Source organism: Tupaia chinensis, unplaced genomic scaffold (assembly GCF_000334495.1).
Source record: "Tupaia chinensis unplaced genomic scaffold, TupChi_1.0 Scaffold000706_1, whole genome shotgun sequence".
Classification (NCBI taxonomy): domain Eukaryota; kingdom Metazoa; phylum Chordata; class Mammalia; order Scandentia; family Tupaiidae; genus Tupaia; species Tupaia belangeri.
The window spans coordinates 6579021-6597536 of NW_006160229.1; the positions used below are offsets into that span (position 1 = coordinate 6579021).

Consider the following 18516-nt stretch of genomic DNA (forward strand, 5'->3'; position numbering starts at 1 on the left):
GTGGGGAGCTGCTTTTGAATGAAAACTTTCACAGGGACCAGAAGCTGCCACAGTTCAGTCTTGCCCATTACTGTTTTAGGAACTATTATTCCATGGCCACGGAGCCCAAGAGGCATTAACTGAAAAGAGGTTGCAATAAGATCTGAGACCTGTACTTCTGGTTTAAAGCTATAAGTCTTGTGCTTTGAGAAGGGCTTTGCACATTTGAGGAGAAAAATGTGTGAAAATGTAAATTCTACAAAAGATTCACTTCTCATGTACCTGTAAATCGGGAAACTAACCACTGGATGGTTAGCTATTTCCACTTGAGCTATAAGCACACCTAGAAATGAAGGTTAAATTCAGGGGTGTAGGAATTGGGAGGGCCTATAAATACCAGCCCAGGGGTTGAGCCCACTGCCACGTGCCACTGATCCCCAAAGATCTGAAAATAGCCCATCCTCTAGGTGACAGGTACATGATTAAATGCTATTAGGGGGAAAGGCAAAGGGTTTCATGGGGTGTGCCTGTGGAATTCTAGTACCATAGTTTCTCCTTGCTTCAAGGGGCTCTGATTTTTTTTTTTTTGAGAGGTTTTTGCTATAGGGCACATGCACTCGCCAGACAGACAGAGAGACAGAAAGCGAGAAATCGCCCCCCCCAGGGGGGATGGCCACGCCACAATCCCTTCTCCTCCATTCTCCTCTCGGGATTTGGGCATGCACGCACACGCTCCTGGCGTGAGTTTAAGCCACCGGGTCCTGGAGGCGAACCACGGTCGGCTACGTGGGAGTCCAGCAACATAGCCATCATGCTAACTGCTGGTCCCAAGGGGTTCTGATTTTGCCCTGTGAGTGAGGTCTGCACATCGGCTGACCCTTCCCAACAAAGGGGCTCAAGAAGGCTCAGGTGCAACACATCTAGAAATAATTTCATTTAGAAACTCAACTTAGGTTTTAAAGAGCTGTTCAACCATTTTATCAATAGGGAACCAGTGATAAATGAGCCACAGGTGAACCTGTATTGGTCAATAATACATTTATTGAATTTCATAGCATTTACTCTGACCATAGTGGTGCCAGGTACAATCTGAAGTGTGTGCTTAAGTGTTAATAAAAAATTAAAAAAAAAAACATACTAAAAAACCACCCTTACCTTGTGGAGTTTAAGTATTATTGTGCACAAGAAAAAAACACAGGTGAAAAAGATATATACCAAACTATGTGGCAAGAAATGAAAATAATGAACTTATTGCAAGCAGTGTATGGGGACTCAAAGTTGACGGTAAAATGTAACTTTAAATCATGATATCAACATGCTGGCCCTGCTGTCTCTTCAGTCAAATGCTATGCCTTTGATGCTTGGTTTAGGGACATTCCAGGCCTCTGCTGCCATGGAAGCCACACTTCAGCATGGAAAACAAGAAATTTAAATTTAATTACAGAGTCTTTTTTTTTTCTTTAGAGAGAGATTTTTGGTACAGGGTGCCTGTGCTCACTGGAGAGAAAGAGAGTGACGAAGAGACAGAAAGTGAGAAATCACTCTCCAGGAGAAATGGTCATGCCACAATCCCTTCTCCACTCTCCTAAATATTGCTTATGCCTACTAAGCTAAGTTTTCAGTTCAACCAGGTTATTTATTGCTCACAGTAAATTCATCAACAGGAAATGAACATTTTTTATAATGAATTTGAGACTGGACTCATAGAAACTGCTCTCCAAACATAGCATGACTGAATACTCCCCACTACAACAATATCAACAATGTCACATTTTCGGGGCCTATATCCATTAGGAAATTTCAAGGACTCCATGGTGAAGAAGATACAATTGTCTATCACCCCATTTCTTCCCTGTAGTCTGGTGATGCGGACCTGCAATGATAAAGGATGGAAATGATTATTACAAAAATGATGCTCTGGGACAAGCTCAGCACTCCATCTCTCAAGCTCTAAAGTGAAGTTCACTGAATCCTCACCTCTGACTCCCATTCCAGCTGGCACAATGTCAACACCAGGTGTGCTTAGTAAATGTGCCTGTGAACAGATTCTTTCCCTCAGACCAATCAGATCAGAACCTCTAGGGATAGATCCCAGATCTCCAATCAGAAAGTCTGCTCTGAATATTACCCACAATGACCATTAACCTCTTTTTCACTTACTTTCCTACTTGTTTTCAGATTGCATTACTCAAAGCATACCCAGTGAGTTCAAGTTCATACATCATTCAATTTACTCCCAGCCATCTCTTTTTTTATTATTATTATTCTATTTTTTTTAGAGGTTTTTGCAATAGGGCGTGTATGCTCACCAGAAAGACAGAGAGAGACAGAGAGATAGAAAGCGAGAAATCACCCTCTAGGGAGGATGGCCATGCCGCAATCCCTTCTGCTCCATTCTCCTCTCAGGATCTTGGGCACACACGTACATGCGCCCAGCGTGAGTTTAAGCCATTGGGTCCAGGACTCAAACTGCGGTCGGCTACATGGGAGTTCAGCGACACAGCCATCACACTAACTGTTGGTCCCAATTCCCAACCATCTCTTGCACAGTAATAATTTTTCTTCCTGTTTTTCTCAGGACATCCTAATAACATTGTTCTACCAAATGATGTGCACAACACAGAACTTAATTACATACAGTGTTTCTCTCCAACCCAGGACTCGAACTGTGCAGCCATGTGAGAACCCACAACCTTAACCACCAGCACGCCACAGGCTGGCTCTTCCTGCCTTTTCAATAAGAAAATTGTCTCCTTTTTGCAAACACATATTTTCTGCATTTCACACCACACCTAATAGAACCCTAGGAACAAATACTATCATGAGAGGAAAGAATGGAATATACAAAAGAAAAGTGCAATGTAGAAACATTTTACCTTCTCCAGACGCTTACGTAACAAGGGCTTTGCTGACTGCACCTTGATGCTGCATGGGCCAGGAAGGCTGGAGTACTCAACTTCTACCCAGTCACCCTTGTAAGGCATAAAATCTGAAACAGTCATGAAGAAATGGTAATGCGATTATATGTTACCTTAGGTCTTGTTCAACTGTGAAAGAAACTTGGATGTTGAAATACCCTAAAATGGTTTCCATTAGACTTAATGTACACTTTGTAAATGCTTATACATACATGCCTTATAAATACTCTGTCAGAAGGGAAGTTTATAATCCTGAGGCACTAATTCTCCTCTACTGATTGTCCAGATTAAACAGAATGCAATACATTGCATCATAGTCTTTCAGGAGCATCACAGAATGTGTTAAATATTTGGTCACGATCACAGCTCCTTTGGACTGGTAGTCAAGTCCATAGTAAGACATAGAATTTGACCTGGCTACTTGCGCTCAAATCATGTACCTGCCACTTTCTCAGTCTGCCACCTTAGTCAAGGCGATTAACCTAGGAGTGCCTATTGTCTTCACCTATAACGTGAGAACAATCAAAATAGACCCCTTAAAATAGTGTTGCTTCATAGTTAATTGATATGTTAAATTCTCATGTAATAGATGAGCAAGTGCTGTGGTGGTTAAGATGCTGGATCGTACTTTGAAGGAAAGCTTTGGTTGTCGCCATTATGCCACTGAAATAAAGTATTATTAAAGTAAGGTTAAATTACTTTATGATATGATCAAGAGATTTTCTCTTCCAAGAGATAAATTTTATTGTAAATAGTTTCTCAAAATTTCTTAACTGGATCATGAGAGAAAATTTCTCAGCTCTAAGAATTTACCCAGTTTACTTCTTTCCTCTACAGTGCTATTGCATATACAAATACAAAATTTAAGGTTTTACTTGCATCTATTACCAAAACTACTATTTTTAATTTCATTATTGTCTTGGCAGTCCAATGCATAAAGGGTCGATAGGGAAAATCTCCTTCTAGCCAAACAGTGCTGGGACCTGCTTGGCATGAACATGTTTTTCTGAGTGGGGAAGGCTGTGGATTAGAAATAGACGCAATAACAAACACACAAAGATACACAAATATAGAAAAGTAAGTATCGGGTGGGCACAACTTCTTGAGAAATTGTGACCAGAAATGGCCTCAGGTTTATTCTTTTAAGGGGCAGAAAATAGGGGAAGTGGAAATGAGATGCAAAGAGAATAGGGGAGGAGGAAATAGAATGCAAAGCCAGTTGTTTTTGGATATAAATCATCTGAAGATGTGAAAATGACCGGCACCATTTAATTTCTCTGATCTTTTTTAGGAGACAATCTGATAAACCCATGTGACTTCCTTTAGCCCTGTATGGGGTATCAACAACAGGAAGATAACCACTGACAGCAGGCAGATACTGCTTTCGTATGTAGATGCTTTTCAATAGCCCTGTTAGGATAGTTTACAGAAGCACATTTCTGCATGCCTCTAAAGGCCACACCATGTTTTCTCAGATTGCTCTCCACAAAACAACAGTCTAACACAGGATTAAAACTATCCCATCAAGTAGTATGTGAAGTCAAGTCTTTTTACTCTTCCAGAACAAACATTGCAATGGACTCATTCATAAATATTTCTATAAATCCTGTAAGTGAAAAGATAGATAACTCTTGGAACCAGCAGGTGGTGTGGTAGTTAAGGTGCTGGACACTCCCACATGGCTGACCAGGGTTCAAGTCCTGAATCTGGTGGCTTGCTTTCTCACTTCCCCTCTCTCTCACTCTCACCCTCTGTTTCTCTGGTAAAACTAAAAAATAAATGAATTAATGAATAAAATAAAATAAATAATAATAAAAAGAAAAGATAGATAACTCTCAACATTGCTTTTAAAAAAATCACTATACTAAGAACTATACAGTATAGTATTAAATTTATAGCAGGAAGCCATATATTGTAAACTAACTGTATATAAAGTACTGTTTTATGGTGCCATCATTTGTCAGATTTTTGTTTGTTACATTGTTTTTAGAGTGTGTGCATTCCTCTCACATCTAACAATATCATCGTACAATCTACTGAAAACTATTTTTAGGTTTTATATGCACAAGATTGAATTAGTTTGAAATTTTTGGAAGCTTCTATTGAACATGCCTCACCATCTGTAAACATGGAAAATCTTCAGTTCATTAAAAACAAATATTTCCAAATGATTCTTTCCAAAAGTAATCCATATTCTATGTTGTTAATGTGTGGTTTTCTTTTTAAAGGTTGACTCTGTTTTAATTTTTTTTAATGTTCTAGATGACCAAAATACTTTGTTGGTTTTTACCCCTTTGCCTATAGCTTTGATATCTCCATTTGATGTTTTGTGAGTTCACTGTTAAATCTCTGAAGTGAAATAATAAGTAGTCCTGGTGACAAACCATCTATTGATTTAAATGAAAGACCCTAATAAAATATTGGAAACTGACTTTGGTTATACTCTTAGCTCTTATTTTGCATTGTGGGCTTCATGGGAAGAACATGTTGCATTTATTTTGTTCTTATTAAAGGTCTACTAGATGGGACCAGCAGATGGTGTAATGGTTATGTTGCTGGACTTCCACACAGTCGACCGCAGTTTGCGTCTTGGACCTGGCAGCTTAAAACTCACACTGGGTGCGTGTGCACATGTGCTCAAAATCCCGAGAATGGAGGAGAAGGGACTGCAGTGTGGCCATCCCCCCTGGGGGGATGGGGGGATGATTTCTCACTTTCTGTCTCTCTCTCTCTGTCTCTCCGGTGAGCACATGCACCCTATAGCAAAAACCTCTCTAAAAAAAAAGATTACTAGCTAAAAGTTACTCTGATTGTAGTGTTTTATCAACCCACTTTGAGCTTCTTTTAAAAATTAAATATACATTCATAAATCAAAACAGTAAACTGCCTTTCAGAAATTTTTTGAAGGATAAGAATATATGAAGGAAATAAGTGGCCTGTGTAGGTAGAATTCCCTACATAGGATTTTTAGTTGTATCACATGAAGAGATTTTAAACTGTGTGATCAAGGTCTGTTTATTATCCCAAACTTTAATAAAAATTGTTCTTTTTTTTTTTTAAGGGAGATTTTTGCTATAGATTATATGCTCTTGCAGGAAAGACAGAAAGAGACAGAGAAACAGAAAGTGAGAAATCACCACCCCAACCACCCCCCACCCCACCCTGGGAGGACAGTCATGCTGCAATGCCTTCTTTTTCTCCTTTCAAGATTTTGGGCATGCACGTACATGCTCCGGCATGAGTTTCAAGTTGTCGGGTCCAGGACTTGAACTATGGTCAACTATATGGGAGTCCAACTACGTAACCATTATGTCATCTGAGGGTCCCTATACATTGTTTTCCAATTGGTTAGAATATTTTTTCAATTAATAGCTTCCATACAAATTATAAAACTGTATAAGATGAAAACTTTTTTCTCTAGTGCTTTTGTTTCTTAGAAAGTTTATAAAAATAAATTGTCTACTAAAGAAATAATAATAAAAAAAAAAAGATGCTGGATCCTTCATGGCCTCCTTCATGGTTTAAGTTCCAGACCCGGTGCTTTGAAAATCATGGGGGGTGCCTGTGCATGTATGTCTGAAATCCCAAGAGGACAATGGAGGAGAAGGAATTATAGCATAACCATCCCCTCTAGGGGTATATGTCACTTTCCCATTCTCTCAGTCTTTATCTGGTGAGTAAATGTGCTCTATGGAAAAAAAAAAAAGAAAGAAAATAGTAAAACAAAACAAAACTCATAAAATTAAGCCTTCCACATAGGAGCCATAAAATAAATGTCAATTACTAATTGTCGTGATATTAACACTAGGAAATATGACAGGACTTTTAAGTTTGGGGAGAAATGGAATTAAAATAGAAGTTTATTTTGGTGAAAAAAAACACCTTGAAATCCATGCTTATTATTTTCATATGACACATTGTCAATGAATGCTTTGAAGATCCCTAGTATCGGGGTAACCAGCAGTTAGCGTAGTGGCTATGTCGCTGGACTCCCACGTAGTTGACTGTGTTCATGTCCTGGACCCGGTGGCTTAGAACTGACGCCGGGTGCATGTGCGTGTGTGCCCAAGATCCCGAGAGGAGAATGGAGGAGATGGGATTGCAGCATGACCATCCCCCCTGGGGGGTGATTTCTTGCTTTCTGTCTCTATGTCTCTCTCTGTCTGGCGAATGCATGCGCCCTATAGCGAAAAACCTCTAAAAAAAAAAAAGATCCCTAGTATCGGTACTGTAAGAATGAATCAGTTTTTTCAGGCTTTCTGGTCCAGTGATGAACTCTTAATAGTTATCTTACATTTATAGTTAAAAATATTGTCCAGGGACCAGCAGTTAGCATAATGGCTATGTCGCTAAACTCCCATGTAGCCGAATGCAGTTAGAGTCCTAGACCTGGTGGCTTAAACTCACACCAGGCGCATGTGTGTGCGTGTCCAAGATCCCAAGAGGAGAATGGAGGAGAGGGGATTGCAGCATGGCCATCCCCCCTGGGGAGTGATTTCTTGCTTTCTATCTCTCTGTCTCTATCTTTCCGGCGAGCGCATGCACTCTACAGCAAAAACCTCCCCCACCCCCAAAATATATGGTCCATACATATTTTAGTAAAAAGTAAATGATGGGATTACAAAGTAACCTGGAAACATGTGGAGCTACTAGAAATATCAAATATGGCAGGGGGGGGGGTAAAAACACAGCCACTCCTGAAAATTGGTAGTATCTATAAAGCTAAACATGTCTTTACCCTACAGCCTAGCATTGCAGAGTAACAGAAGACACTGAGTTGGACATCTTCCCTCCCTGTGTTAACCCTTCTACATTTCTTTGGTGTGGCAGTACAGTATTTCTAGACTGATAAATCCAAAATGTACAAGCCTCCAGCTATAAGTGACCTCAGATTCAATTGTCACTATACCTGTGGATATGCAGCATATCTAAAGGTGATTTATTGCTCTAGCTCACATTCACAACATTCTCCTAATCTCAGTCTGCTACAGCTTGAATTGGCAACTTTCCTCTACCATAGCTTAAACAAAAACCCTGTAGTCATCATTGACTCCCTTTCTTTCACACTGAGGGTTTACGCTATCAGCCAATGCTTTTGTGACTAACTTCACAGCATATCCAGAATTAAATCCATCCTTAGAGCCTCATTTTCTATGATGTCATGCACATCTCCATCAATCTGATCAGGAGTAGAAAAAACATTCTCCTAACCGATTTTCTCACTCCACATTTGCCTCGCACAATCTCTTCTCAATGGAGTAGACATATTAAAACAAAATCCAGGTCAACTATATGGGTTGTACACTCAAGAAAAGAAAAACCTCAAGCTGCTTGGAAGGGCTGAGCTAATTTCTCTTCTGTATCAAGCCTTCCAACAGCTGCATCAGGCTCAGATGGCATGTACAAATATAGCTGTGGGTAAAAACAAAATCTTAGAACAAATTTGCTGATTAAAAATAAACTTCAACATCGGACAGATGGGCGGACACACACACTCCCACACAAACACACACTTAACACTACAAGGCTATCACTAAAACTTATTTGGAAGCATTTTAAGTTTGCTGAAAATATCCTGTACACTTTAAGAGTTCTACATTAATTAGAATTTCAATACTTCTGAGTGAAAAATTTACCCAGATATTCCTGGCTGCACTTACCCATAATATGTGATGGTAATATGCTTTATAAATTTGTCAGTTTTCTCTATAGTGCAGTTTACTTTCTTTATATTATTATTATTTTATTTTTTAAAAGTTTATTTGTTTAGTCCCTTGATGGGAGAGAGAGAGTGAGATGGAGTCTTTGTGCTACCATCTACCCCCGGCCTCAGCCAGCCCAGATGTGCCAGGCAAGCAGGCACATGCTTGGTGCGTGCAGGGAAGCTCTGACATGCATAGGGGTCTAGTTGCATTACCACTGCACCACTATCTGGTCCTTCCATAAACATGTATGTGTACTTGTTCAAATACACAGCAGAAATGAATTCCTATAAAAGAAATGTATGGGTAAAAATATATACATGCACTTATACTTTTACTATACATTACAAGTAGCACTTTTTTTTTGAGAGTTTTTTTTTTTTTTTTTTTGCTATAGGGCACGTGTGCTCACCAGAGAGAGAGACAGAGAGACATGTAGACAGAAGTCTGACTACTTTTCCTATTTTTCCTAAATACCTGCAGGTTAAGGTGCCATAGACGTCATAAAGTTAGCTGTGGTGATCAAAAGGGGTCGTCCTTTTTGTCCTTTAGAACTGTACATATCTTTTCCTTTTTTTTTTTTAATCCACTTTTTAAAAGGAGAACCCCGCCTGTGTAAATCTAAGGAGTTTAATGTGGTGGACCAGCGTGCTGCTTTTTTGAGCATCTCTCCACTAAATGTCACTCTAGTGTCGAGATTACTCGTTTTACGTGTCTCAGTTCCTTTCAAGAACCTAGCACTCTTAAAGGGGGCCCAAAACACTTGAGTGGTCAGCTCTTATTTTGGGTTTACTGGATGGGCCTGTTATTATTGTGTGTGGATTCCCTGTAGGTGTTTCTCCCTCCAGACACTCCCTGGATGGCTCCCAGTCGCCTGGGGTGCCTACCTAGCAGGGAGGAGCAAGTGCCCTTTATCTTTGGAGCTGAGATACTCAGTCTCTCATCTGCCTATGAATAAGACAGTTCAGTTTCTCCAGTGCAAAGGCATAGCAGCCAAATGAAACAGTTCAAGAAGGCAAAGGTATAAGACCCCTTGAAACACTTTTTTTTCCTTTTTCCTTTTTTTTTCTTAACTAATATATTTCCATACTTTTAGTTTCTTAACTACTCGCTCAAAGAGGAAACAAAACACTAAATCTTACTCAGATAGCAAACTAGCCCCCTGCATGAAGAGCGTGGAAACTGCCACTCCCGGCCCGAGGAGTGTGGGAACCGCCACTCCTTGCTGGAGGAGCGTGCAAAACCGCGACCGCCCCCCGCCCGCAACTCAGCGTGGAAACCAGGACTCCTCACGTGCTACCTGGGAGCCCCCACCCGAGGAGCATGGGAACCACACCCCTCAAAGGAGAGTAAACCGCTAATCCTCGCTAGGAGGATAGCAAAGACCGCTACTCCTGACCCAGAGGAGAGCAAACCACTGATCCTCACTAGGAGGATAGCAAAGACCACTACTCCTGACTCAGAGGAGAGCAAAACCGCTGATCCTCACTAGGAGGATAGCAAAGACCACTACTCCTGACTCAGAGGAGAGCAAACCTGGGTTACCCAAAACAGACAAACATACAAGACAGACGAACAAGAAACCAGCTTAGAAATAAACCAGACCGTCTACCAAATTTTGGGAGGTCTGAGGCCAGAGGACTTACTGGATCTCCCCCGAGGAGAGGCTCGGAGCGAGAGGGCACAAAGGGCCCACTGCTGGTACCAGGCACCGGGTTCGAAGCGTCCCCTCAGAAGATCTCCGGTTCATCTCTGGTCCCTTCGTGGTTGCCATCTTGTCGACAAAAAAGAAAAATAACCAACTGTAAAATTAATAATTAATAATTAGTGTGGTTTATTTCCAAGCCAACTGTGATTGACCTAGGCCGGGGGTGATCATGTACAGAGCTTCCTTTTATTTGCTTTTGAGATTGACAGACAACATTTAGTGAAAAGATTTTCCATTGGTCTGGCCCCAAAAGGCAGGACATGTAGAAGGGGGAGGGGGGCTTGTAGGCTATAGGTGGGTTCCACAATTCTTAGGTTGGTGATTGGAAGAGAAGATCCCTGTCTTAGTTAAAGAAAGACTTAATCTACATCTCAAGGAAAAGAGAAGTTCTGTGTCTTAGTTAAAGAACGGCTTAATCTACATCTCAAAGATACTATGCCAGGAACAGGAAGTAGGAAGAATCCTGTTAATAGAAAATAAATGGTCTGTTAATGTTTGTGGGCATGACTTCCCCAGTCCCCTTTTGAAAAGATTTTGGAAAAATAGGAAAAGTAGTCAAATCACCCCCCAGGGGGGATGACCACATCACAATTCCTTCTCCTCCATTCTCCTCTGGGGATCTTGGGTGCACACGCACACACACACACACACACACACACACACGCAGCATAACTGAACCGCGGTCGACTACTTGGGAGTTCAGTGACATAGCCATTACGCTAACTGCTGGTCCCACAAATAGCACTTTTAATTTTATTTATTTATATTTTTAGAGAGTATCAGAGGTCCACCTCTGATACTGAAGATCCATTGACTATAGCCACGTACATTGCAGAAATACACATAGTATGAGAAACAACTCAAAAGATACACATTATATTTTCTGAAAAATGTAAATCATACCTTTAGAAACAACATCTAGGGAGAAATAAATGTGCTCATTAATGCAGACAATATCAGCAATCACAGAGGTAACACGAGCAGTTATAACTCTGATTCCAACATCAGATGGTCCAGAGTCATCAATATCATCAGAGAGAACATCCACCTGTGAGATAAGAACAAAGTCACTTCCAAGAAAAAAGGAAAAAATGGACGTTTCTACATGCTTAAACCTTTGGTGTTCATGAATTATTTTATGACTATCCTGACCTACCATAAATATATTTAAAATAAGAAATAGATTATAAATATTAGATGATTATAAAAATAATTCCAGTACTTTATTATTGCTAAAATGCACCAGAGGACCACCACGTAGTGTGGTGGTTAAGGCAGCTAGAAACCACATGGCTAACTGCACACTTCCACTCAAGGGCCCAAGGCTTGACAAAGACACCAGGTGTGTGTGTGTGTGTGTGTGTGCGTGCACGCACACTCAAAATTGGGCAAGGAGAGTTGAAGAGTGGGGACTGTGGCACAGCCATCCCCCTAGAGGGTAATTTCTCACTTTTCCTCTCTCTCTTCCTCTCTATCTCTCTAGTGCAAATGCACATGCCCTAGAGCAAAACTGAAAAATACAAAAAAATGTACCAGCAAACCTAACATACTGGAGTTTAATGCACGGGTGACACTCAAAGATAAAACTCTTGTCATACTTCCATTCTAGGAATTCACAATTTTTTGATGGTAAAATCTAAAAATTTGTAATGCTAAATAATCTGTGACTGAGAGTATGAAGCAGGTTCAGAACAGTTTCTGGGAATTCTCAAGAATAAGAAAATTTCAGACTGAGAGAAAGCAGAGGCATCACTTAGAAGAACTGCCTTGATGAGCTGGGATGTGAAAGGAGAAAAAGATTTTGCGTGACAAATGCAGGTGGAGTTAGGGCAGGAGAGGAAGACAGAGAGAAAAACAAACCAGAAGCTGGGAAAATAGGGAGCAAAGCCATAAAATTCAAGATCCAAGCTCAGGAAAGAATCAAGGGAAAAGTTGGAAAAATAACCTCAGATGAGGAGAGCTTCAAAAATCCAAGTCAAAATAAAGCTGTGACTTTGTTTATGGTAAAAAAAAAAAAAGTTACATCTATATTAAATGCAGAACAAGACATTAATTACAGAAAGAAAAAAAGGGGTTGCAGGCATGCTGTTTACTAATTCCTTCTTGTTGTCTGCAGGACTGACCTTCACAGACACAATTTTCTCATGATCAACACTTGTAGCAGTCCCCTGAAAGGCTGGGCACACACCTTTCTGACACCAAGAAGAAAGTGGGTCCCTGTCTTTTCCTGCCAGTAAACTGCCCCAGATATCCTCTACTTTTTCCCAGTCCTGTCCTACCTTCCATTTCCCCTAGACCTTCCTCTGTCACTTTTAACCAATGTGAACTTTTTCCAAATTACTTATTGGTCTTACTTGTCGTTGTTAAAAGTAATCTGCTTCCTTAGATGCAGTGGGTGGTTTGTCACTTCTGTCAGTGCCTGCTGCTGCTGGGATCTCGGTGCATGCCCCAGGGTCTAACCCCTATGCTGTGCTACATTAGTTATACTAATAAGTTCCACTCTCTTTATAACCTTTACTTTGCACTTTTGCTACTTTTCTGACAAGTTATAACAAAACTGCTGTATCCCCTTGACTTCAATTGAAATGCAGATGTTATTGAAAGATATCTTTCACTTCTCATAGTTGAAAATATTTCAGATTCTTATCATCAGCAGCATTTGAAAACAGGCAGTCCCACAGCTGCTGAGAGAATCCTTTAGTACAATTAAGCTTAAGTATATTTTGATTATAGTCACTAAAATGGTAAATTTTTTGGAGGTTATTTACAGCATTCTATAAGTCTACAAAAAGGCCGCTGAACTGTACCCTTGAGAGAATTCTGGACCATGTGAATGATACCTCCATGAAGGTATTTTGAAAATGTTTAATATAATATAGTGTTGACACATTAATTACACTATTATGAAAGCATCTTCCAATAAACAATTGTCTTCCCAGATAAAAGAAAGTCATGAGGGACAAGCAGGTGGTGCAGTGGTTAAGGTGTTGGACTCCCATGTGACTGATTGCAGTTCAAGTCCCAGACCTAGTGGCTTGAAACTCATGTCAAGTACATGTGCATGTGTGTCCAAAATCCTGAGAGTAGAGAATGGAGCAGAAATTATTGTGGTGTGGCCATTTCCCCTGGGAGTGATTTATCACTTTCTGTCTCTCTGGAGAGTGCATGTGCTCTATAGCAAAAATCTCAAGAAAAAAACGGGGGACTCATGGGAATATATATAGAGTCCAATAAATATCATTGTTAGTCTCATTGTTTAGATAACTAGGAGAACAGGTATATAATTGTCTGTCTTACAACAAGTAATCACTACAAATATTGAAACAAAAAGAACTACACACTTAGGGAAGTGAAAGTTATAATTTTAGTCTACATCTATTTCTCAGATTAAGAAGGGAGAATTTTTAACACAAGAAGTGAAAACCCACTAGGTTAAGAGACAATGCCCACACTCGTACATATCTTACTTTGATTACTTTCAATTCACATGTTGTTTCTCCTTCTTCCAGAACTGCTCTAACTTTCTGTCCCACTTTTAGAGGGATATTATCGGTGACAACATCACAACTGAAGTAGATCGACTCATTGATCAAGGCATAATCACTATATATGCTGGTCACAACTCCTTGTGTAGTTTTCAAACCGTTGTCACCTATGATATTGTTAAACAAATGTCACATTGATAACCTGACACACAAATACCCACTTCAAAACATCCTACCCTGACTGCCAAGGGAACCCTGGCCTATATCTGAACTTCTGTGATCTGGTTTTTACCTACTGAACTAGGACAATAACAATTTCTGGTCAGTAGGGTTGTTGGGACTATTAACTCACATATGAGCTGTTTAGAACTAGGTGTCCCTTGCTAAATTACAGTGTAAAGCTTCATTTTGATGACTCTCAACATATGGAAAGTCATGTTTTCATTATTTTATTTATTTATATATTTTTATACATTTAATCACTGTGTATCATAACAGCATAACAAGTGAATTTTCCCATCATGAATATATGGCATATCGGTCCAGTCAAAGATATTTTCAAAAATTTTCACCAATGAAGTGAATAGAAAAATCTGTAAATTCTCAAACATTTCAGCAAATAAAACCCAAAAAGATAACTTAAGGTATAAGTTTTGCTCACATCACAAGTGAATCATTTTTTAAAAAATGTTCTCTATTGGAAACCTGAGTAAGAAATATATAGGATCTGACTGACGCTATCTGTCCCTGCAGCAGTCCTTTGGCCTGCAGATACATGACTTGTTCATTTGGCTTCAAATACTTGCCTGGTAGGGATACAAGACCATATTGTCCCTCAAACTAGGGAGCTTCCTATCTACTGGGAAGATTAAAAAGTCAGGGTTATCACAAGGCACATGGGGAGATGCAAGGCAAAATAGTCCCAAAAGGCATGCCAACACCACCTCAGTGTGAATCCAGGGGCAATTTCAGAGCTTAGATCCATGCTGACCCAGCTCAGCTCTCTGGCATTGGGAGATTTGGGACCATCCCCCCTCCCCCCAACACACAGACACACACACACACACACACAGAAAATGGTTGAGACTAACTAACAACTAACGTTGCCAACTCCTGACTAAGGGTGAAGAGATTCTCCTTGCGGAGACTTTCAAGTGACTGGGGGATATATCAAGGGATACCTTGTGGGAGCTCTGCCTGCTGTAGGTGCAGCCTCTGAGCAGAGTCCGCCCCCTCCTGCAAGTCCACAGCACACTGCAGAAACCTGGGCATGGTGTCCTCGTCACCAGCGTGATGCCTGGGCCTTGCACAAGAGACGAAGCACGAGGCCTTTGTCAAGATGCCTCAGGACAGAGCTGCCGTAGGGGTGCAGTCTGCGGCTTCTCTTCCTTGGGTCTCTGGGTGGCACTCAAGCACTAGAGAGTGTTCCAGAGGAGGGAACCTCCCAGGAGAGACCCTGTCTGCCTTCCAGACTCACAAGACCCTAGCCCTCAGGGACATTTCCGAGGCCAAGACAATGGCGTCCGAGGCGCTGATGGGAGGAGCTGTGAGTATCCACGCCCACGTCCTTCTATTGGCCGTGGAGCCTGTATGGTCACGTGTTGGTTCCCTATTGGCTGATGGCAACAGAGGCGGGCCCTGTAGAAGCCCACATTCAGGGAGGAGCACATGAGCAGTCCTTTGGAGTTTCTGGGAGTGGCGCTGGGATGCTGGCTCTCCTGTGGCCAGTAGGGGGCAGTGGGTATGGACATGAGCAACACGGGCTTTCAGTGCTGAGGGCGACATTGGAGTGGCGTCAAGAACATGGGTTGAGGTTTGGGATTTATGTGTGATGAGAGGGTACCAGGGAGCTCTTCTGTGGGCCTTTTTCAAGGCTACCTGGTTCCATGTTGATGCCGTGACTGCTGTCCCTAGGCAGGATCTGTCCTCCTCTCTTGAAAGAAGGCAGTGGCATGTCTCAGAAGCCTGAGCATAGTGTGCTTGTTGGTACAAGCTTGAGCACTGGACAGGAAAGACCAATCAAGAAGCATGCTCTGAGGGTATACTGGAGGGTCACAATGGTTCAGTTCCACTGTCTCCTCAGAGCAGCTCTCATACTTAAGAGTAGCCCTCATACTTGTTAAGAAACTATCTTTTTGGGGCCAGCAGGTGGTGTGGTGGTTAAGGTGGTGGACTCCCACGTGGCTGACCACAGTTTGAGTTCTGGACTTGGTGGTATGCTTTCTCACTACCTCTCAAGCACAAGTGTCCCGTAGCAAATTTAAAAAATAATAATAATAAATAACATTAAATATTTTTTTAGAAAAGAAACCAGTCTTTTCCTCAGTATCTGGACAATGAGACCCAAGCACACTAGTGAACAGCCCTGAGGAGATGTATCATGCCAAGGCCACCCCAGGATCTCCAGTATGCCTGTCCCTCATGCTCTTGCTCCTCTGCACAGGCCTTTGTGGGCTCATCCTTTCTGTTACTTAGGCAATTGGAATTCAGTGGATGAGCAGAGGCCACACTGGCTAGAAGGGGGTAGTGGGTCTGAACACAACTGGGTCCTCTCATCAACCCTGAAGGCATAATTAGGGTAGCCTGAAGAACTTGCGTTGGGTACTTGAGTTTCTGTATGCTGAGGGCACACAGGGGCTCTCCTGTGAAGTTCCCTTGGGAGGAACAGATGTCTGATTAGAACTTGTGACCTACCTCCAGGATGTGCACAAAATAAATAAATAAATAAATAAATAAAAATCCAGCGTTCTCCATTGGTTCCGGTGTACCATATAGATTGATTACCCAATGTGCAGTCAATTATTATTCCTTCCAGGAATCAAGTGCAGTGTGTGTGTGTGCAAGAGAGAGAGAGTAGATACTTTTACTGACAAAGTACATGTTTTTTATAATAGGACTCCCTTTTGGAGTGCAAATGCAATTTATTGTAGAATTAGCTAATAATCTGCCCTACCACTTGTTTACTGCTTACCTACTTATATTATTTACTCTCATACACATATTTTATTTATTCACTCATTAATAAATATTTTTTGGGTACTGAGTAAGAGGTAGACACTGTTCTGGGTGTTTGTAATTGTTCAGTGAGTAAAAGAATCTTTGTCCTATGAAGGCAATTTTCTCACAGAAGATTAAGAGCAACAATAAACATGAAGTGTGATGAAGTATACTCTATGTTGTAAAGTAATACATGCTATGGAATGATACAGCAAGTCTAATGTTTCCACAAACCTAGGGAAGGGAGTAGCTTTACGTTTTTGAATGGGGTTGTCAGTTGGCCTCAGTGGGTAGCAACAGTGGAGCAAATTCTTGAAGTAGATGTTGGGGTCAGTCAGCCACCACCTATTTGCGGGGAGGGGTGATCCAAAGAGTAGGAGCAACTTGCACAAGGATTGAGGCAAGAGTGAGCCAAAGGTGTTCTAGGAAAAGCAAAGTTGTTGAGTCAGAAAAAGAGAGCTAGAATAGGAAAAAAGGCGATCAGACTGGAAATGAGAATTCGGGCTGTGTGGGGCTGCATCAGCCTGTTAAGTTCTTTGGTTTTTACAGAGCATGAGCTGTGAGTCTCTGAAGGATTTAGACCCTTTGAGTGATCTCTCTGGGTACTTTGTTGTAAATAGTATGTAGGGGATGACACCCTGAAGCAGGGGGGCCTGTCAGGAAAATACTGCTAAGGCCACTGGAACTTGTGGGGCCTTCTCATCCTGCTGCGTGAAGAGGCAAATAGAAGAGAGCTGAAAAAAGATGATCTTCCATTTGAGGACATGGTCAGGGAGGGACCCAAAAACCGGGTGAGAGCAGTGCTAGGCCTCAAGGGAAGATCTGCAAGGGGAGTGCGGAGTCCTGAGTGTTCTGGGCTGGAGTGATTCAAGGGATTTAGGAGATTCCTAGGGCTTGTGGGAACCGATTGGGGAAGCAATGCGCCATGTAGGAAGCATAAAAAACATAGCCTGTCCTTCAACAAGTGTCAGCATGGAAAACTTGAGGGAGGGCAGAGGATGATGGCAGGATTTTTGCTGAAGATAGTCGTAACGGCTAAGACTTTAGAGTGTGTCCAGTATGTCAATATGTTTGCTAGTCAATGGCAAGAACGACTTCCAGTTTGTCTCTTCCAATCTGCATGTGTGGGTCCTGGTAAACTCCAGAGCCCAAAACTGCTTTGACATTGTTTGGAAGCAAAGCCAACCTGAGGTTTCTCAGAAGACAACCCTTCCTGCATGTGGAAGAAAACCCTGGTCTACACCTGTGAATGAAAATTTATTCATCTACTGAAGTTTGTGGTGACTGGAAACTTGTTGCTTTTGCTGTCTGGGAGAATATGGATTAGTTTTGTCCATGAAGTTCATGAATGCAGTGGGGATGGGGGTGAATGCTACTTGAATTTTATTGTTTTAAGTGGTGTTTTGATATACTTTTCTCTGGAGGAGGCTCTGGTCTTTCGTCAGATTCTCCAACGCAGGTTCTCCACTCTCCACAGAAGGTTGAGAAAGAGGAAACAGCCCTTGATATCTAGGTGCTTGCCATGTATTATCAGGGAGGTTTTGGTGTTGCTCTGAGCTATTGGAGCAAGGTCATTTTCAAGAGACTTCACTATTCCGTTGAACATGGACAAGTTCACAGTATCCACATCAGATAAGGGCACTTTGTGACCACGTGGGCTGTGAAAATAAGACTATTCATATCTGAAAACAAATCAACAGGGACATTAGGTATGCCACATAAATGAC

At 41.4% G+C, this 18516-nt stretch overlaps 1 protein-coding gene across 1 annotated transcript; it reads right to left on the bottom strand.

The window, feature by feature from the left end:
• Positions 1-1657: 1657 nt before the first annotated feature.
• On the bottom strand, positions 1658-15577 carry LOC102477952 (cancer/testis antigen 55-like). The gene is made up of 6 exons (XM_006160735.1): positions 15270-15577; positions 14974-15095; positions 13775-13959; positions 11211-11355; positions 2856-2968; positions 1658-1852 (listed from the first exon to the last, which is right to left on the bottom strand). The coding sequence occupies exons 1-6, from the start codon at positions 15575-15577 to the stop codon at positions 1658-1660; spliced, it is 1068 nt and encodes a 355-aa protein (XP_006160797.1).
• Positions 15578-18516: the final 2939 nt, after the last annotated feature.

Excerpts from the sequence above, each read along its gene's own strand:
- LOC102477952 (XM_006160735.1), bottom strand. The coding sequence starts at position 15,577 with ATGTCGCCCTCAGCACTGAAAGCCCGTGTTGCTCATGTCCATACCCAC. Across the intron at positions 2,969-11,210 it reads CCTAGATGTTGTTTCTAAAG|ATTTTATGCCTTACAAGGGT; the intron begins GTATGATTTACA and ends TGACTGTTTCAG. Across the intron at positions 1,853-2,855 it reads TACGTAAGCGTCTGGAGAAG|GTCCGCATCACCAGACTACA; the intron begins GTAAAATGTTTC and ends TTATCATTGCAG.